The sequence below is a fragment of the Brassica napus genome, chromosome C7 (assembly GCF_020379485.1).
Source record: "Brassica napus cultivar Da-Ae chromosome C7, Da-Ae, whole genome shotgun sequence".
NCBI lineage: Eukaryota > Viridiplantae > Streptophyta > Magnoliopsida > Brassicales > Brassicaceae > Brassica > Brassica napus.
This window is the reverse complement of record NC_063450.1, coordinates 33,941,954-33,964,190: the sequence shown is the minus strand read 5'-3', so window position 1 is coordinate 33,964,190 and position 22,237 is coordinate 33,941,954. Positions and strand designations below refer to the sequence as shown.

General features: G+C 35.1%; 1 protein-coding gene and 1 non-coding gene across 2 annotated transcripts; one reads left to right on the top strand and one right to left on the bottom strand.

The window, feature by feature from the left end:
- The first annotated feature begins 2,907 nt into the window (after positions 1-2,907).
- On the top strand, positions 2,908-5,150 carry LOC125590565. The gene is made up of 4 exons (XM_048764173.1): positions 2,908-3,116; positions 3,198-3,325; positions 3,397-3,929; positions 3,993-5,150. The coding sequence occupies exons 1-4, from the start codon at positions 2,908-2,910 to the stop codon at positions 5,148-5,150; spliced, it is 2,028 nt and encodes a 675-aa protein (XP_048620130.1).
- On the bottom strand, positions 3,504-3,610 carry LOC125591066. The gene has a single exon (XR_007327048.1). It is a non-coding gene; the product is annotated as a small nucleolar RNA R71 (small nucleolar RNA).
- Positions 5,151-22,237: the final 17,087 nt, after the last annotated feature.

The window sequence follows — 22,237 nt, the reverse complement described above, 5'->3', positions numbered from 1 at the left end:
TGTGAAGTAAGTTTGGGGGAGAGTCTACTATCTCACATTGTGTTTTGTTTTGTTTTGTCTACTTGTCATTAAGTCTCATGCATTGCATTGTGAATAATTATTTGCATAGAAAATCCACAAAAATTGAAAAATTTTGAAAATCACAAAAATACGCATTTAGTTGCATCATTTTCATCTTTAGGATTGAGTCTAGAAGCATTGAGATTGCATTCATGCATTGGAAGAAACCTTGTAAAGAACACATGTCTAGAACTCAATTTGACATCCTAGCTAATCATATCAAGTAGCTTAAGCATCTTTTGAAAAATCTTGTAAGCTTCGAGCCTTGAAAACTCTTCTTAAACTTGTTTGCTTGATTGATATTGACATTGTTCTTAAAATCAGCTCCAAACTGAACTTGGCTTGAATGAACTTAATCTCTCTTGGATATGGGCATTTGCATACTTGATCATGGATCTCATACACATTTGGGTTATCTTATTCCTTCATACCTATCTTTGTTAACCCAAATGACACTCCTTACCCTAAAACCCTAACCATTCTTTGAGACCAAACATTGAATTGTATGAGTGAGGCCTCTTTTGATAGCTTGTCATGTGCAAAATCTTGAGAGTATTGGAGGCAACATAGGTTATTCTCATCTCTTGCTAGCACAATGAGTTAGCATTTAGGGATGGTGAGAGGGGTTTGTGTGTTCTAAATTTCATATCTTGGGTTTGGAGAGTGAGAAAGATTAGAGATGAGCAAAAGAGTATGAATAGAAAAGAATACTCTAGGGATAAAAAGAAAATAAAAAGCTCTTAATTTTGCAACAAAAGACCTTCCCCTTAAAAAAAAAAAGAGAAAAGAAAAGAAAAAGAATCAAAGAGAAGTTGAGGAAGGAAATGAAAAAGAGTTAGAGCTTGTAGAAAGTGAATTAAAATCCCTAGCAGTTGAGTCAAAAGAAAAAGAGAGTTGTTCATTGGGTGAGTGATGTGAGGGGTTTAGATTGATTGTGAGATGATGATAAAGAGGGTAGAACTTGTAATCACTTATAACAAAAGGGGGTAGAATGATGAGAATGAATCTATGTATGCATGAGTTGCTTCTAATCTTAGATAAATTTTGCATAATGATCAAGCTCTTTGTTTTTAGTGATAACCACCCTTAAATGAAAACATTTGAACCCATCTCTTCATTCATATTAGACCATTGCTTACCTAGCCAAATGATTGAGATCATGTGCCCATTTGTGAGAGTTCACCTTGTGTGTGTGTGTGAATCAATGTGAGAGCTGACTGAAGGAACTTGTTGGTAAAAAGTATTGCAACTTGAGTAGAGGCAAAAGAGTATGGATAGGCCTAGAGAAGCTAGAGTATAATAAGGAAGATGCTCATGCTATTTGCTATGTTTTCTTTGGGATGTTACATTGAAGGTTAGAAAGTGTGTCTTTTGGTTATGAGCTCCCATTTTCAAACTTTTCTTCTAATTGACCTTGAAAGTTTACTTGTGGACAAGTAAAGTTCTAGTTTGGGAGAGTTGATATCTTATGTATTTGCATAGTTTTAGCAATCATTTTAGTTCTCAATTTGTCCATTTAGATGCATTTAGAGTAGATTTAGATGCATTGCATATACATTTGTCTCTATTAGGTGATGGAGATGCTATTTGGTGAGTTTGGAACCTTTGGAGATGGTTTAGAGACAAGAATGGTGATTTTGGTTCACAAGACGAGGTCCCAACTGTCCCAGCGGCCAACTGCAGCGGCCAAGCCAAACCGCTGGGAAAATGCACACGCTCCTGCCCCATATGTACTTGTTGCAGCGGCCAAATGACATGTCGAAAGCCAGCTGCGACACTTAGAAAAATCTGCACTTCTGTTTTTACCAACTTTTTATCCAAATTATCTTGGGTCAACCCAAGCTTGTTGGGTCGACCCAGCTCGTTTTTAGACCACTATAAATACTTTTTAGACTTAATTTTAGAGGTTATCTTGTTTTCTATCTAATCTAAAGCCACTTTTGGGTGAAAGATTTAATCTTGATCATAATTTCTTATCTTTGCTTGATTATCTTGCTCTCTAATCATGTTTAACCTTGAATCATCCATGGTTTTGGGGTTATTCATGTCTATTAGTGAGTAGACTAATCTTGGATTCATGAGCTAGGGTGATTAAGGATGATTAGAGAAGATCTAGGGTGTTTAGTGTTAGATCCACTTGTTTCCTTGCTTGTTGAGGGTTCTCAATGCTATTTTAGTCTTGATCATACTAAAATAGATCTCTAGGCATTTTCTACCCACAAGGTGTATGATGAAATGCCTAAACCAACTCTTCAATGCTTTTAGCTTGCTTTACCTAAGGGATTAGTTGCTAAAGGAGTTAAGATTGCTATTAGACTTGTTCTCCATGTTTGCTTTAGTAACATTCAACCTAAGGGATTAGATGCTTGAGTTGCTTTAGCAAAAGAACATTCATCTAGGGATAGAGCTTGTTTAGCTTAGTGTCTAGGCATAAGGAAAGTGTTTGATTGCTAGCTTGCCACCCTTAGATTGGATCTACATCACCCAAGATCAAATGCCTAGTCCCATGAGTCCTCTTGCTTCATATTGAGAAAAGAAAGATCATTACTTTATTGCATTAGCGTATTAGTTCTTAGTTCATACCATCTTTAAAACCGGATTGCACTTAGCTTAAGCATGAACTTGCATTCCCTTTGCTTTAGAATCACTTAAAACTGGTTCGACAATCTTTTATACTACATTGATTTGATCTTGGACCCTTGAAAAGTCTAGCATCAAATTGGCTCCGTTGCCAAGTTCTAGGTTGATTGTGACATTGGGATTTAGTCACTTGTTTGAGACTAAATCACTTTTTCTTTTATTTTGTTACTGGTTCTCCTTCTTCTTCTCTCTTTGCATTTCAGGTGTATGAACTTGAGGAGCAGAGGTTCATCAAGCCTAGTTCCAAGAGTTGAAGACATTAGAGCACTTGAGAGGGAGATTGCAAGACAAAGAAGAGAAGTAGAGCAACATGCTCACTTGCAAAGGTTGGGGTTTGATATGGAGAATCTGCCTCAAGTTGGTAATGTCCTAGGAGGAATTGATCCAAGAGCTGATCATCTTAGACCACAACACCGGCAACAACATCCACAGCGCCAAGCTAGAGCCATTGGAGCCTATGATCAACCTCACATTAATGGTCATAGGTTGGGAATCAGAGCACCAGCTGTGGAGAACAACAAATTTGAGATCAAGTTAGGGCTGCTCAACACTATAGAGAACAACAAGTATCATGGTCTTGCTGTTGAAGACCCTTTTGATCACTTGTACAAGTTTGATAAGTATTGTGCTTGTCCAAGATGAATGGTGTTTCTGAAGATGCTTTCAAGCTGAAGCTATTCCCTTTCTCTTTGGGAGACAAGGCACACCAATGGGAGAAGACTCTTCCAAGTGCCACTGTCACTACTTGGGATGAGTGCAAGAGAGCTTTCCTAGACAAGTTTTTCTCTACTTCAAGGACAGCTACGATCAGGAACGAAATCTCTGGGTTTCAACAGAAAAGTCTAGAGAGCTTCAGTGAAGCATGGGAGAGGTTCAAGGGCTATTGGTCTCAATGTCCTCATCATGGTTTCAGCAAAGAGAGTTTGCTTAGCACCTTCTATAGAGGAGCTCTATCACAGTGCAAAAACAGACTTGATACTACTAGCAATGGTTTCTTCTTGGGAAGAACTGAGGAAGAAGCAGAGGAACTGGTAGAGAACATGGCCAAGAGTGACTCAATCTACAGTGAGGAGCATGATAGGATCAACAGAAGTGATGATCAGCACACAAAGAAAGAGCTGAAGTCTCTCCAAGCCAAGTTGGATCTACTTCTTGCAGAAAAGACTAAGCAGGAGAAGATGAACTTTGTTGGTGACCAGAAACAAGAGGCACCTCCAGTGATCAATGAGGTTGATAGTTTAGAAGGCCAATAGGAGCTGTGCTTCATCAATGCTAATGGCACATGGTACAAGAAAGAACCCAACTTTCAGTACCAAAACAACTACCAGCAAAGGCCACTCTACAACAATCAGCAAGGAGGTTACCAAGCCAACCAGTCTCCTCAGACTCAAGAAAGCTCTTCTCAAACTCAAACTCCAGATTCAAGTGTGGATTCTATGTTCAAGCAACTCTTGGAATTTCAGGCCAGAAATGAGAAGACCATGATTTATGAGTTCAAGAACATCCATGCAAAGATTGATGAGAATTATTCTGACCTCAACAACAAGTACATGCAACTTGCCTCTCATCTCAAAGCTTTGGAGAATCAAATTGCTTCTATGCCTTCATCCTCCAAGCAGCCAATGGGGTCTTTACCAGGAAAACTAGAAAACAACCTCAAGGAGTCTTGCAATGCTGTCTTCTCCACTACTTCTCCAAAGATTGAGCTGAGTGATCATGAAAAAGAGGAGGATGAGATTGAAAGATTAGTATGTGGAACTGAGTTTGGGGAAGTTGAGAGATTTGTTGTAGCCACAGCTGAAGCACAAATTGTGAAAGATGATGCCACAAAGGTTGAAGCAACGAATCTGCAAAGAACTGAGCACAAGGCTGACAACAAGCTGAAAGAGGTTAAGCTAGAGGAAGCAACTAAGGTTGAGCTATCACCCTATGATAAACTCCCTTTCCCCCAAAGAGTTCTCACCAAAGCTCAGAAGAAGGTGCTCTCTAAATTTAGAAAAGATCTTAGTGATGTTGGGGCCAGGCTTCCAGAAATCTCGGGTATGCGTGAAGCTCATGTCCAGATGATGCTCATCAATGACATTCTAGACCACCAAGCTGAAGTGGCTGAGCTTTTGGACATCTCCATTATGAAGATTGATCCACCAATCCCTCCAAAGTTCCTCCCTAAGATTAAGTCTCAAGGGATGTTCACCTTGCCTTGCAACCTTGGCAAGTTCACTTTTGATGATGCTCTTGTTGATTCTGGTGCAAGTGTAAATGTGATCTCAATAGAGATGATGAAGAGCCTAGGGATTGAGAGCATGGAGCCAAACATATCTTCACTACAGTTTGGAGATTCCTCTTCTACAACTCCTATTGGTCTCATCAAGGACTTCCCTTTGAAGATTGGAGCATGCATAATTCCTATAGACCTCACTGTATGGCAACTGAGAAAAGAGTCCCATTGATCCTTGGCACTCCATTCCTTACAACAGTGGGAGCTTACATAGACTTTGCCAACAAGAAGGTCACACTCCTAAATGTGAACAAAGCTATCTCCTATCCACTACAATCCCCAAAGATGAATGGTGAGTATTGTGGAACAATCACTTGTGGAGCATCCTCCATTGAGAAGACAAAGGCTGAAGGGGTTGGTATTGAGAAAGAAAGTCTTGCTGGAGAGTCCTCTAAAGAGTTGTGTGATGAGCACTTGGAAAGTGCTAAAAAGTTGGAAGTGAGTAGAGCTACAAAGGTTGCTCATGACAAGAAGAAGATTGTGAAAGAACCTCAACCTCCACCTCTTGATAAGACTCTTCACACTCTCACCCTCCACCCAATGAAGCTTAAAGATGGGGCCATTGAGTACAAAATCAAATGCAAGGGGAGGTCTAAGCCATTCTCAAGTGCAAGGGCCATCATCACTCCTCAGCTTCAAAATGATCCAATCAAGCTTCAAGAGCTTCTTTCTCAAATCATCACCATCACTCTTGAAGGTGGGAAAGATCCTCCTCCTCACTAGCCAATTGGAAGGAAAGTCAAGCTAGAGACTTAAAACAAGCTCACTTGGGAGGAAGTCCCATGGTATCCTTTGTATATATTTTTATATATCTTTTTCTTGCTTTAGTGTATTTGAATAAGCTTGGGGACAAGTTTGGGGGAATTCTCAACAAATTCCCAAAGGCCATGTCGAAAATTCCAAGGTGACAATAAGTCCTCCCTCTTCATTTCCCTTCTCTTAAGACAGCCAACTTCAAGTAAGTGCATTCCACCCTTGTAAATATTTAGTTTCCATGTTTTTTTTTTTTAGATCTCTTCTTTGAGCTTATTCTCACACAAGAGACTGTGTGAAGTAAGTTTGGGGGAGAGTCTACTATCTCACATTGTGTTTTGTTTTGTTTTGTCTACTTGTCATTAAGTCTCATGCATTGCATTGTGAATAATTATTTGCATAGAAAATCCACAAAAATTGAAAAATTTTGAAAATCACAAAAATACGCATTTAGTTGCATCATTTTCATCTTTAGGATTGAGTCTAGAAGCATTGAGATTGCATTCATGCATTGGAAGAAACCTTGTAAAGAACACATGTCTAGAACTCAATTTGACATCCTAGCTAATCATATCAAGTAGCTTAAGCATCTTTTGAAAAATCTTGTAAGCTTCGAGCCTTGAAAACTCTTCTTAAACTTGTTTGCTTGATTGATATTGACATTGTTCTTAAAATCAGCTCCAAACTGAACTTGGCTTGAATGAACTTAATCTCTCTTGGATATGGGCATTTGCATACTTGATCATGGATCTCATACACATTTGGGTTATCTTATTCCTTCATACCTATCTTTGTTAACCCAAATGACACTCCTTACCCTAAAACCCTAACCATTCTTTGAGACCAAACATTGAATTGTATGAGTGAGGCCTCTTTTGATAGCTTGTCATGTGCAAAATCTTGAGAGTATTGGAGGCAACATAGGTTGATTTCATCTCTTGCTAGCACAATGAGTTAGCATTTAGGGATGGTGAGAGGGGTTTGTGTGTTCTAAATTTCATATCTTGGGTTTGGAGAGTGAGAAAGATTAGAGATGAGCAAAAGAGTATGAATAGAAAAGAATACTCTAGGGATAAAAAGAAAATAAAAAGCTCTTAATTTTGCAACAAAAGACCTTCCCCTTAAAAAAAAAAAGAGAAAAGAAAAGAAAAAGAATCAAAGAGAAGTTGAGGAAGGAAATGAAAAAGAGTTAGAGCTTGTAGAAAGTGAATTAAAATCCCTAGCAGTTGAGTCAAAAGAAAAAGAGAGTTGTTCATTGGGTGAGTGATGTGAGGGGTTTAGATTGATTGTGAGATGATGATAAAGAGGGTAGAACTTGTAATCACTTATAACAAAAGGGGGTAGAATGATGAGAATGAATCTATGTATGCATGAGTTGCTTCTAATCTTAGATAAATTTTGCATAATGATCAAGCTCTTTGTTTTTAGTGATAACCACCCTTAAATGAAAACATTTGAACCCATCTCTTCATTCATATTAGACCATTGCTTACCTAGCCAAATGATTGAGATCATGTGCCCATTTGTGAGAGTTCACCTTGTGTGTGTGTGTGAATCAATGTGAGAGCTGACTGAAGGAACTTGTTGGTAAAAAGTATTGCAACTTGAGTAGAGGCAAAAGAGTATGGATAGGCCTAGAGAAGCTAGAGTATAATAAGGAAGATGCTCATGCTATTTGCTATGTTTTCTTTGGGATGTTACATTGAAGGTTAGAAAGTGTGTCTTTTGGTTATGAGCTCCCATTTTCAAACTTTTCTTCTAATTGACCTTGAAAGTTTACTTGTGGACAAGTAAAGTTCTAGTTTGGGAGAGTTGATATCTTATGTATTTGCATAGTTTTAGCAATCATTTTAGTTCTCAATTTGTCCATTTAGATGCATTTAGAGTAGATTTAGATGCATTGCATATACATTTGTCTCTATTAGGTGATGGAGATGCTATTTGGTGAGTTTGGAACCTTTGGAGATGGTTTAGAGACAAGAATGGTGATTTTGGTTCACAAGACGAGGTCCCAACTGTCCCAGCGGCCAACTGCAGCGGCCAAGCCAAACCGCTGGGAAAATGCACACGCTCCTGCCCCATATGTACTTGTTGCAGCGGCCAAATGACATGTCGAAAGCCAGCTGCGACACTTAGAAAAATCTGCACTTCTGTTTTTACCAACTTTTTATCCAAATTATCTTGGGTCAACCCAAGCTTGTTGGGTCGACCCAGCTCGTTTTTAGACCACTATAAATACTTTTTAGACTTAATTTTAGAGGTTATCTTGTTTTCTATCTAATCTAAAGCCACTTTTGGGTGAAAGATTTAATCTTGATCATAATTTCTTATCTTTGCTTGATTATCTTGCTCTCTAATCATGTTTAACCTTGAATCATCCATGGTTTTGGGGTTATTCATGTCTATTAGTGAGTAGACTAATCTTGGATTCATGAGCTAGGGTGATTAAGGATGATTAGAGAAGATCTAGGGTGTTTAGTGTTAGATCCACTTGTTTCCTTGCTTGTTGAGGGTTCTCAATGCTATTTTAGTCTTGATCATACTAAAATAGATCTCTAGGCATTTTCTACCCACAAGGTGTATGATGAAATGCCTAAACCAACTCTTCAATGCTTTTAGCTTGCTTTACCTAAGGGATTAGTTGCTAAAGGAGTTAAGATTGCTATTAGACTTGTTCTCCATGTTTGCTTTAGTAACATTCAACCTAAGGGATTAGATGCTTGAGTTGCTTTAGCAAAAGAACATTCATCTAGGGATAGAGCTTGTTTAGCTTAGTGTCTAGGCATAAGGAAAGTGTTTGATTGCTAGCTTGCCACCCTTAGATTGGATCTACATCACCCAAGATCAAATGCCTAGTCCCATGAGTCCTCTTGCTTCATATTGAGAAAAGAAAGATCATTACTTTATTGCATTAGCTTATTAGTTCTTAGTTCATACCATCTTTTAAACCGGATTGCACTTAGCTTAAGCATGAACTTGCATTCCCTTTGCTTTAGAATCACTTAGAACTGGTTCGACAATCTTTTATACTACATTGATTTGATCTTGGACCCTTGAAAAGTCTAGCATCAATTATTAAAATAAATTAAATAATCAAATTAGCTATAAAATTAAAATATAGATTTTTCGTCTATGTTATATTTTGAATTTAAAAAGTCACCAAATTACTAAAACTGTTAAAATTATTATGCTGAGTTGTCACGTAATTGGAATGTTAATTTGTTTACGTGGCGGCTTGAAAATCAATTGAGAATTTTGTTAGTCCAAAATTAAATTGTTAGGGAATGTTACTTTATATAGTATGTCCATTATGGACCATTTATTTATAAAACTGAAATTTACTATATATATTATTTTCTTAAATAAAACCTACGGAATTACCTAATTTGATTATGATATATAGTAAGTAATGATTTTAAATAATGAAGATTTGCTAATAATCTGTATACTTTCTATCATTTTTGTTTAATTCTTTATTATTAAAATAAATTACACAATTACATTAATCATATATTAAAATTTTAGATTTTTTTTTAATATATTGTATTTTGAATTTTTCAAAACGAGTATAGATTACTAAAACTGTTAAAATTCTCACATAAACTTTTGTGATCAATGTTTAAATTTTTTTCTTTAATAAGATACAATGATAATAAAATCATATAAATAAATAATTTTATTTTAATTGGTGTTTACGTTAATATATATATATATATATATATATATATATATAATTCATATCATTTAAAGTTAATTATATATCACATACGATGGATAAAGTTGATTGTTTTGATTTATTTATCCTAAAATGATTGCGGATAAACAAGAGCGGTCATTTGATTTATATGTGCAAGCCAATTTATTACATAATAGTAACTGATTTCTTAGTTATTTAATATATAATTATAATTTTATTATTTCATAATATGCAGAAAAATATAAAATAAGTAATAAATATAAAATATTTATCCTGCACAAGGCGTAGATCTTAACCTAAGTATGCATCTCTTTAATAATTTTGAATCTTAAACATTTTCTAAATCTCATGCCAAAATAAAAGAAAGAAATGAGAATAAACTCAAAATCAATAATTATATGGAGCAATAACCAAAATGATACAAAAAAGGAGAAAAATATCTAAGATAGATAGTGTAACACCCCCGAACCATTTTTAGACATTGGTCAACCATTCAGGCAATAATCAAACAAGAACATGCCCAAACGACCTTCCTCTGCCAAGTCCGAAACTGTTACAACGGGTTGAGAATAGACTTTCCAAGTCGCAAAACATAATTCTGTAACCCAGAATATCCATTCAAAACTCGTTTCCTCTAATCTTCGGCCTGAGGCTTTGCAACCCGTACCGAATCATAGAGTTGTGTTAGGTTGGACTAACCTAATATCAGATTCAACACGTCACGAATATAAAACATACTTTATTTCATATATATATAACATGAAGTTCACAAGCCCAAAATATGATACATAGGGTCCATGGACGCAGCCGAAAGTAAAACATACATTCATATATCTTGAAAACGAGTCTTTAGCAAAAGATGTCCAATCTACACCAGCTCCTACAGTTCCACGAGCGCTATGGTCCTTTCTACTGTTCACCTGCAAAAGGATGTGAGGAGTTTCACTCAGTGAGCCATAGTTCCCTATCTAGCATATACAACTACATGTCATTCTAAACCCAACCCCAAACACAAGCAAGAAGGGTAGTTCAACAATCAATATTCAAGATAATAAAGCATGACCGATTTAAGCAATAAACCATTAAACCATAATAATTCAAAACACTCTTTATGAGTGTCACATCAATCAACCATATATATATACTCTTAGGGCCCAACCGAATCATTCTTCCTCCACATAAGGGACACCGGCAATCCCTTCACTATTACACCACACAGGCGTAGGCGCTCGGGAATCGCCCGGTCACGGTCCTCAATCGGAATCGCTGTGCCCCGGTCCTCTATCGGACTCGCCGGGGGCTGTCACATCCACGTGTAACTCTCGGCCTTTGTGATCAAACCAAGTTAAACCGAGCCGACCACTTTCCGGACCACGACCGGCTTAGTGGTACCATTTGAGGAAGCAATGACCTGCAAACTACTACTAGAACCACCACGAGGTTCTCACACAATAGTACCCACATGAGGTACACACTATAACAACATATAATAATCACACAATCACAATAATCCGGGTGCTTAGACTAGTCTTGCTATCCACTTAGCCCAGACATCGTCTCAAGCCTCGGATCCACAAACTGGCACCTAGACCGGTCCGGCTATCCTAGCTCGGAAGCCGTCTCCGATGTCAGGAACCTGCATTAAAAATTCGTTAACAAACAATTAACTGTTATTCACAGTGGTTAACCGATGTGGCTTGATTTTCTGATTTCGGAAGCTGACCATACCTTTTTTGTTCCCTCCAAATCTTCTTCTTGATTTCGTACCGTTAATGCCTCAATCTTGTAACACGTCTTGCCTCTCTAAGCAGCTCTTTAAAATTATTTTTTAATTTTCTTTTCTTTTCTTTTTTTTCTCTTCCCTTTCTCTTATTATTTTCTTCTCTTCCTTTGCTTTCTTTTCTCTTCGTCGTTGGAGTCGAGAAGAAGTGGAAAGTTGCAGCCCTTATATAGCTAAGCACATCATATAAGGTAGTGACAAATGTCACACTCCTTCCTGGCCATGTTTTATTATAATGATTAAGCTAATTGCTCTCTCTATAATTTTCCCAGGTAACCACCATCTCTATTTTGTCTCTACTCCAGCACGTGGTAATGACACAGCACAACTGAATATGAATCACTCTTCTCCCTTTCTCTTTTAGCCACGTATCCCTTTTCTTTAAGGATAATTAAATAATCCAACTTGGTGACCAAAACTCTTTTCTCATTGGTCACCTTACTCCTTAAAAGATTACTTAATTATCCAATTAAGCAACTGGCTTACTTTTAATGCCTCGATAGCTCCTCAACTTTAGCTTAATATTTATGTCTTGAGAAAAATTTATTTTTGAGAAATAAATTACTAACTCGTAATAAATTCCCAAAATAAATTACTAGAATTATTTATTTAGAAATAATTCTTTCCCATGAAGATGGGTATTACAAATAGGATTGACACGTGAACGTAAACTTCTCATAACCATAATTAACTTTTAAATTGTTAAATCATTATATAACATCGAATTGACATAGTTTCTTTGTAACCAAATAGTAGACATGAGATTCTTCGGCCTACATGTTAGGTTTTTATGCGACAAATAATTTTTTGACCTAAAATATTTTAAAAATAGGATCAGTTCATTAGCAAAAAAATTATGTAATTAACAAAAAAGTTTTTAAGAAATTGTTTAAGAGCCAAAAATATTAATTCGATCAATAATATAAATTTTATTTTCCATAAAATATTTCTTAAATGATTTTCATATAAATTTACCCTGCGCAAGGCGCAGGTCTTATCCTAGTCTTATATATTAAAACATAAGTCACAACCTTGATTCATGTGTGATTTTTTAAAAAATGGACCTAATATATCTATTCCTAGAAAGTCATGTTACATTTAATCTCTAATCTTATCATTTAAATTTTGGGCCAACCAAAATTTTTTATTGGGCTATCAATAATTAGATTTAAAAAATATACGATCCATTGGATTTATAGATAGTATAAATTATTTAAATATTTGTCAATGTTGTAATACTATACCTCCATATGTTAATTATTTAAATATTTGTCAATGTTAACTTTTAAAATTATACATATTTTTTTTAAATAACAAAAATCATATTATCTAACAATGATTAATCTTTACTACCTTAAACCAATGAAAACAAATTAATTATATAGTTTATTTTAAAAATTAAAAAAAAAACTAAATGTTTAATTATTTACTCGATAATAGGGAAAATTTTAATTTTTTAAAAACTTTCTAAATTTGTGAAATGTTATAATATTTTTGAATATGACAATAAAACAATATTTTACTAATCTATATATATATAGTTACGATTTTAATAATGAAATAATAATCTGAAAATATATATATAGAAGAAGATACAAATACATGTGAAAGTTTGAAACAATCTATTGAATGAAAAAATATACCATATACTTATTATGTTTTAAAAATTGATAGACACATATATATTATCATATATACCAATTTAGAATTGAAAACAAAATATTTATAGAAAAATAAATGAAAACAAAAACTCGCGCGATTGCGCGGATCGTGATCTAGTAATCTATTAAAACCGTACGCAATTTGTAATAACTCAAAAATCTGAATAAGTACCTCAATAAGTATTTGTTACATGAATAATTAACTTAAATAGTAAGTTTAATGTATATTGTTGATATTTGATTAAATACTGAAATTTCTATGTTTTGGCAATTACATTTGAAATTTAAGTATAATTAAGTTTTTTTGTATAGTTTAAACAATATTAGTTTATTTAAAAAGTTCAATTGTCCATTTTTTAAGTTTATAGGGTTGTTTGTTACTAGTTTAACTTGTTTTTGTTTCTCTTCTCTTAACAACCACTTTTGAATCATGCACTTATTATCCTAAATACATCAAAACCCGAATTAGTCAAGTTGGTTGAATTATTGACCTAAAATCACTGGTTTAGTCAAACCCATTGGAAGGCTTATGGCGCACAAGAAAATGTTGAAATAACTAACCATTTGGACCCTACATCAGTCTTAGCATGTGACAATTTAACCGACTTATAAAACATTAACGACCCCACTTTCTGCACTAGGAAGACAGGGAGTGGCAAACTATATTGTTGTCGATTTAAGACAGCAGGTGGCAAACGACCTATTCACGATTTTCCTGTCCTTTTCGTTGTTTACATAGTTTTACTCCCATCCCAAATACCAAATTTTGATGCTTATTATAACATTCCGATTTGTGGTATATATAAAAGGTTTAATATAATTGATTTGACTATTTTTGTTATCAAAGTATACTTATATTTTCGGTTACACATTCAAAAATTATTTTAGAGTTAAGTATGCTTAAGCTGAGGTTACAGAAGAATGAGTGACATATCATGAAATAATTCGCGATTACGTGTGAGAGAGCCAAATCACGAAAAATGTCATGTGACGATTGCTTTGTCAGTAAAACATCATAAAGATTAACGCACTGCCGGCCGGCCGCACAAAATGAGAACCACATACTAACTGAGCAGGCGTGGAAAGCCCATTAGCCATGGCAGTCGAAACATTACAAGTGGTATCAGAGCCGTACCCATCATTTTAATAAACCTTTCTTAGAATTTATAGTTTACTACTATCTTTAACTTTTAATCAAACTTCATTAGGAGTCTATTCTATCGGATTATTTTTAGATCTAAAAATTCTGAATATTTAAAAACTTGAAAATAGCTTTAAATCTGAAAAGCTTCAAAAATAGAGTTTATAAGATCAAATAGTAGCAAAGTAAACACATAGAGAATGAATCTATAACTTATTTATTTCAATATAAACACAAAAAATACATATTTAAAATATATAGATCTAAATCTTACATTTTTGAGAGGAAGAAATGAAAACCATGAATCATATTGTGAAGAAGACATGAGAAAAAAAATTAAGAAATTAAACTAATTTTTTTCTTCAAATTTAAAGAGATTAGAGAGAAATGAGAGAGTTTTAGAGAGAGATGGAGAAAAAGTTTTAGAGAAAAGGGAGAGAGTTTTAAAGAGAATGAAACGAGTTTTAAAAACTTGTGCAACTATTTTAAAGAAAATGTGTGTAATTACTTTTATATAGAGAGACAAAAATTATAACTAGGTCAAAATTTGTGATAAAATTATTTTAAAGTTTACTAAACTTGAAATTATGGGGTAGATTTTGTTGGAAATCTTCTTAATAAACTTTTTTGGAAGTCTACTATATACGATAATTTCATTATTGTTGATTATTTTTTAATGTTTTAATAATTGTAGTATATAATGTCACAATTGTTCAATATTAGTTTGAAGACTATTATTTTAATTTATTCATACAAAAACTAAAATTAACTTAGAATTATTTTAATTTTTTAATCTCAAATTTTAGTGGACTGCATAAAATGTCTACTAGATATTTTTGACCATTGTAATATTTGTGATCTACTTCCTTCTTTGCAATTTAACATTAATCTATATTTTTCTAATCTCAAATCTACTTATTTCCATTGATGAATGTAAACAATTATAAAGGAATGGCCTTTTATTAAACCTAGGCAGACCATTTTTTAAACCGGGAGAGTTGCAGTCCAAAACTCAGACTAATCTTCAGAACCCATGCGTTCCGTTAGACAGTTCTTTCCCTAAAAACAAGTTACATCGAAAATATTATAATTAACATAAAGAAAGAATTTGTAGAACTAATAAAGGAGAAAAAACGAAAGTTTTTAGTTCATGTTTTTCTTCTAAATCATATCTATCAAGTTTTTAGTTTGTATTATATTATGGTAGACAGGAGTATAACGTTAATCAAATTAGCACCAATCAATAAGGAATCATGAACGACACATTCGAACGGGCTCAAATGGACGCACAAACAAAAAAAGTTTGGAGTGAATTAATAAAAAACAAATTTGGCGGAAAGGTTGGCCGAATTTATACTTGGGATTGTTATACTTGCGATCAAAAATAAAAGTTTAGTCAAAGAATTACCAAACAAAATCGATATTCGTGTACGAATGTATTTTTTTCTTCTCTATAAGCTATGATATTTTTCTAAGGGCTATGGACCCTTTGTAACTTTAGTGACACATAATCTCGTTCCTGTTATAGAAAAAGAGTCTTTAATTTGTCTTCGTACATTTGTCTCTCTTTATCTTCCTAATTAGATATTCTATAGTTAATCATTGCAGTTTAGTAAAGAATTAACCATTTCGGAAATGTAATTATATTTCCTCCGCTTTATAAATATTTTAAAGAATGTCAGGGTTGATCTAGATCAAATGAAATATATATAAAATTCTAATATAATTTAATAGATTCCTTCTGCTAAATTCATATTTCGTGTGAAGGTATGTTTAGAGTTTATAAATCACATTTATATAATCGTTTTGATTTAGTTCTTAACATTTTAGCAACAAAAAAATCTAGAGCGGTGATGTAATGTTTGAAACCTCAAAGTCTCATGGCGTCAATTGGCTGGAACCCCGGGTTTGATTACTTTTGTCGATCAACCAAGCTAACACATGGGATAATTTGTATCTCAGGGGGCAGGGCTCAGACCGGTCATGTATAGCCTAATAAAATATTGTATTTAATTTCCCATTTTTTTTCAAATTAAGATTTATATAAAAATATTTTATGACTTCCAAAATTGTAGGATTGCTTTACTCAGACTACTGTGTGGACCAACTAGCATAATATTTGTCCACCCATCGAGATAAGTTATAGATTATGTAAAACTAAAAAAGCATGTTAACCTAACAGGCTAACACCAAAACATCAAGAAAGATGGGTACGTTAGGAAAGTAACCAGGATTAAAACATGAAGGAGAGGGGGGCCACTGTACCGAGGGACACGGGAGTGTGAGGAAGGATTAATCAAGTGTCATTAGTCCACGAGACACACATAGAAAATCCATCTTGTGTTTGTTTGTGTGTTTCTTATAGTAAACAAAAATCCACAAATAACCACGTGGTGCTATGGATTCCTTTTAATCGACCATCCAAATGTTTCCAGTCTACTCAATATCTAACGTTTTTTTTTTGGGTAAAACAATATCTAACGCTTTGTCATTTAGACAGCCGATTTTTTTTGTAATGATAATAACTAGAAAAATATACTAGGAGAAAAAAGAAAGATTATATTCTTAACAAATATAACATTTTAACATTAATTAAATAGAAAACATAATAATATGGAAATGCAAATCTAAGATTAATTTCTGATGAGAATAAATTTACTTAGAAAAAAATCTCATTGGTTAAAACTAGTACGGAATTTGCCGGACCCAAAATAATTTATAATATATACTGAACATAAGAAAGCTAATGGTTAAAATAAAATGAAATCTTCTAAATAAAATCATATACAGATACATCAAAGCTCCTATGGCACTGAGATATGGCACTTCGGGACCAATGACATCTTTATCGTCCATCTTAGGATGGAACAGATCAGTGTCCAGGCCGAGGGACCTCACGACCATGGGGCTAGATAATGAGTGAGACTCGGCCATGTTGAATCTCTTGAGTACTTTTCTGTATATGCCATTTGATGCACAAGGATTCCATCTCTTATGTACTCAAGCTGTAATCCCAAACAAAACTTTTATTTTTTTCAAGATCTTTCATCTCGAATTCTTTCTTAAGATATTCAACTGTTTGGGAAATCTCTCCAGAGGTTCCTACGATATTTAAATCATCAACATACACTGCTATAATCACAAAACCCCGGCCAGATTTCTTTATAAAGATATAAGGGCTGATCGGATGATTCTTGTATCCTTCTCTCTCTAGGTACTCACTTAACCTATTGTACCACATTCGACTTGATTGTTTCAATCTATAAAGTGACTTATTCAACTTTATATAGTGTTGTTCTCGAGTACTCGATTTGTTTTTCAACTCTATACCCTCTGGTACTTTCATATAAATCTCATTATCCAGTGGCCTATATAAGTATGCAGTTACAACATCCATTAACCGCAAGTCTAATTTCTCTCTTATAGCCAGACTTATCAGGAATCTAAAAGTAGTAGCATCCACCACATGGGAATATGTTTCCTCATAATCGATTTCTAGTCTCTGTGAGAATCCTTGTGCAACAAGCCGTGCTTTATATCTCACTACTTTGCCATGTTCATTTCTTTTTCTCACAAAGACCCACTTATAGCCGACTGGTTTAACATCATATGGTGTCCAAACTATTGGTCCAAAGACATCTCTATTCTTAAAGAGTTTAACTCCACGTTTATAGCTTCTTTCAATTTGATCCAATCTGATCGTTGAGTACACTCATAAATAGACGTGGGTTCATGATCCTCATTATCATCCATGATTTCAAGTGCTACATTGCATGCAAATATATCATCAATGTTGACATTCTTTCTGTTCCATTGTATCCCAGATAAGACATAGTTTATCGAGATCTCATTATTATCAGGATCTTCAGTACCTTGAATCTTGGCGTCCTAAGAATCAGTATTAGATACATCAGGGCCGGCCGCATCTAAGCATTCATGATCGGCCGCGATCGCTATTAGGGTTTTGGGATCGGCCGCAGTTAAGTCCCAGGATTTAGGAACGGCCGCGGCCGTGTCTAGGGTTTCAACAACCTCGGTTTCAATCTCTGCACCTTTCTTAGTTTTCCGAGGGTTCTTATCTTTGGAACCTATTGGTCTACCACGTTTCAAACATTGTCTAGACTCTGTAGCAACTTGATTGTGTCCCTCTTGAACATCAATTCTAATTGGTGCATTAGCAGCTGGTATATATGACTTAGTCACTCTTTTCGGATCAGCAAAGGAATCTGGCAATTGATTAGCTAGCTTTTGTAAATGTATAATCTTTTGGACTTCTAAATCACATTCCTGAGTCCGAGGATCTTGCCAAGATAAGGATGTTTGATTCCATGTAATCTTTATTTACCAGCTTATTGCTATCTCCCCCTAATGTTGGATGTTCGGATTCATCAAAGTGACAATCCGCATACCTGGCCTTAAATAAATCACCCGCAGTTGGCTCAAGGTATTTTATAATCGTGGGGAATCATATCCAACATATATCCCCATCCTCCTTTGAGGTCTCATCTTTGTTCTCTGTGGTGGAGCAATTGGTACATAGACGGCACAGCCAAATGTCTTAAGATGAGATATGTCTGGCTCATGACCCGTAAGCAATTGTGATGGGGAATATTTATGTTCACTAGACGGTCTGAATTCATTTTATGAATGATTCGGCCAAGCCATTCTTGTGTATGTACATGTGCCACAGAGTGTTCCACACTTACCCCCATGAACATACAATAATCATTAAATGCTTGGGACGTGAACTCACCAGCATTGGTCTCTATCATTCCGACCTTAGCATAGTAAAATGCCAGTAGAGAGCGCATGTATAGACTCTATGACTTTCTTATAGCCTTGGCCGATCTCTATGATCTGAAGGAATTCTTTGTTTCCTTCGCCCTTAGTCTCAATATGAAAGCCATTCATTCGAATGTCTTTAAAGCTCAATAGGCTTCTCTAAGAGCTGAGTGAATACAATGCATCAGATATCTCTAGATGCGTACCCTTAGGCAACAGGATGTTAGCTTGGCCGTAGCCCTCTATGAGACTGGCTATACCCGGAATGATACTTTAGAGACTTCATATAAAAACTTTCATTCATTAATAAAATAAGTTCAAAGCAATCAAAACATAGAAAACATAAAGCAAAGAACACGAAAACATAGATGTCGAAATCAACTTCATTCTTTTAAACAATCTGAAGTTTCATAATCCATAAGATCGTCTCGTTCATGATTGAAATCATCTTCACCATCTTGATAAGTCATATGAGCTTCAAGATTCTTCCCTTTCAAACTCTCTTGGTAGAGGTCAACGAGATGTTTGGGAGTCCTACATGTCTTAGCCCAATGATTATCCATACCACATCTATGGCACACGGATTTGGTCGAGTTTTGTGGCTTGAAAGATGTACCACGGCCTCGGCCATGTCCACGGCCTCCATAGGAGCCACGACCATATGAGTTGCCTTGGCCTCGACCAAACGAGTTTTGGTCTTGACCACCACGTTCATGCCATTTTCTACGACCACGGTTGTGTTGGCTATCACTCTGGACATGGTTCGACTCTTTCTTAGCCTCTACGGTCGCATGTGCCTCAAGTAATGGGTTTGTTCCAGGAGGTCTCAATTCACTGTTTCTCATCAACAGTTCATTGTTCTGCTCAGCGAGCAAGAGATAAGAGATCAGATTAGCATAAGTTGTGAAGCTTTTCTCACGGTACTGTTGTTGTAACAACACATTGCTTGTGTGGAAGGTGGAAAAGGTTTTCTCAAGCATATCCCTATCCGTTATATCCTCACCACACAGTTTCAATTTTGAAACTATTTTAAACAGGGCCGAGTTATACTCGTCCACGGACTTGAAGTCCTGGATTCTGAGATTCCTCCAATCATACATATTACATATCCTTTGGTAATAACACCGGTCTCTGGTGATCATATCTCGTTTTCAACTCTGTCCAAAGGTCTAGAGGATTCTCAATAGTCAAATACTGATCTTTGAGACTCTCAATAAGATGATGGCGTATAATTAATATCACACTGTATCTATCTTTCTCACTCGCATTATTGCCCTCGGTGATACATTCACCGAGTCCCTTGGATTTTAAGATGATCTTAGCATCAAGTGCCCATTGCAAGTAATTATCTCCAGAGAGACTTAGAGCAGCAAAATCCAAGTTGTTGATTTTTGACATCTGAAATCATATGTTTCATAATTTATATTTAAAAGTGTTCAAGCGAATGCAATCAATATGCTCAAGCAATCCGGATTCTAGGTATGATGCAAATAGGTCATTCGTATATGATGCATACATGTTCAATCTTAGCATTCAGATTCTATATGCAATCAGTTCGTACTATTATGCATGCATGATGCAAACAAGCCGCACGACTACAATCTTAGCAAACAGTTTCAATGCAATCAATACAATGGTTATTCGTTTTCAATCTTAGCAAACGGTTTTCTAAGAGTTCAATGTGTAATTGCAATCAAACAGTCGAGCAATGCAACAATTATGGTTCATTTGAGAATGTATGAAACCTATCAATACTAGGCGGATCATTATCAAGACGAGAATACATAAATCATTTAACCTAGCAAGCGATTTCTTTCAATTCAAGCATTCAGTTTTAATCAATCAAACAAGATAGTATTCGATTTTAATTTCATGACATTAGAGTTTCGATCAAACAATCAATACGACTTCAATTTGAAAATCATTCAATCAGTTTTATCAATTCAAACAACCAAATTCAAGAATGAGATTATCAATCCTAGCAATCGATTTCTATGTGATCAAATTCAATACGGTTTTAATTAATCAAGGCTAGCATACTATATCCAAACATACAATCATTCAAACAATCAATTTCGATTCAAATCATTAGATTAGAGTTTCGATTTTAATTCATTCAATCAATCAATTTGATTTCGAATTAGGGTTTATAAAATCGAATGTGTTTTAGTATTAGGGTTTTAAATAAAATCGATTTCATGCATTCATGCAATAAGCATGTATGCGGCTAAGATCATGGATATTAAGGTTTCGATTTTGATCTTAGATCATTGGGGTTTTGAGATTCAAAACCATTAAGGTTTCAATTTTAATTGATCAAACAATCAATCTCGATTAGGGTTTGGGGTATCGAAATTATGATTATGAGCTTCGATTTACTCATTGGGGTTTTGATCTATTACCCTATGGTTTTGATTTCAACATTAGATCATACTATTAGGGTTTGTAGTTTTTATGGTTTCGATTCTTATCAAACAATCAAATTCGATTATGGGTTCTCTTTAAGGTTTCGAATTACCTTAACCTCAAGTAGGGTTGAATGGACCACCAAAGAGATGAACCGCGAGCCGGAACTGATCGGAACGCGAGTTGATGTTGTCGCGAGCTGTCTGATTGCTGAGATCTGGAGCGCGAGCTGTCCAACGTGCTGATCGGGTCGCGAGCTGTCCGCGAGCTGTCTGAGATCGTCTTGTTTGCGAGCTGAGGTTGAACAAGCTGAGATCGTCTGAGCTAGGATCAGGAATGCCTTGAGCTGAAGCTGATCGGGAACAGGTTGCAAACAAGGATCGGGATGTAAGGTTTTGCGATCGGGATTAGGATGGTTCGCCGGTAAGGATGTTCGCCGATTAGGGTTATGGTTTTAGGCGGTTTGTTTTAGCTTAGGGACTTAGATTCTATCGTCTATGTTTCTGTATTATTCATAAACATAAGGAGCCCTTTATATATAGGGAATTACACCGTCATAGAATAATGGAAAGACTAAAGAAAGGAAATACAAATATGGAAAGAGTACAAATCATAATCTAATAATAAAAAGACAAGATGCCGATTCTCTCTCTCTCCTCACAGTCGATTTTCTCTCTCTAGCATTGAGCCGGTTATGAACCGGGCTGGTTATGGACATGCACAATATGATTTATTGATTTATAACACATTTGTTTACTTTTACTATTTAATCAATAAAGTAACTTTTTAATCTTTGATCTTTTGTCGTTTATCATAAAAATCAGTTTTATTTTACCCTGATAATATGGTAGTATGTATGAACGATTGTCGTAGTTAGACTAATGATTAGTTTTGAGGATGAGGAAAAAAGAGAAGATATACTTCAAAAAACAGTAGAAGAAGAGAAAATAATTTTGTTATTCTGAAAGAAAAACTATATACTCTGGCCCCTTCAATATTCGGTCAAAATGCCATTTTCTTTCTTTATTTTTCTTGCTTG

Coding starts and splice junctions, on each gene's coding strand:
- LOC125590565 (XM_048764173.1), top strand. CDS start 2,908: ATGAACTTGAGGAGCAGAGGTTCATCAAGCCTAGTTCCAAGAGTTGAA. Junction 3,117..3,197: donor CATCTTAGACCACAACACCG/GCAACAACATCC, acceptor GTTGGGAATCAG/AGCACCAGCTGTGGAGAACA. Junction 3,326..3,396: donor GTACAAGTTTGATAAGTATT/GTGCTTGTCCAA, acceptor TCTCTTTGGGAG/ACAAGGCACACCAATGGGAG.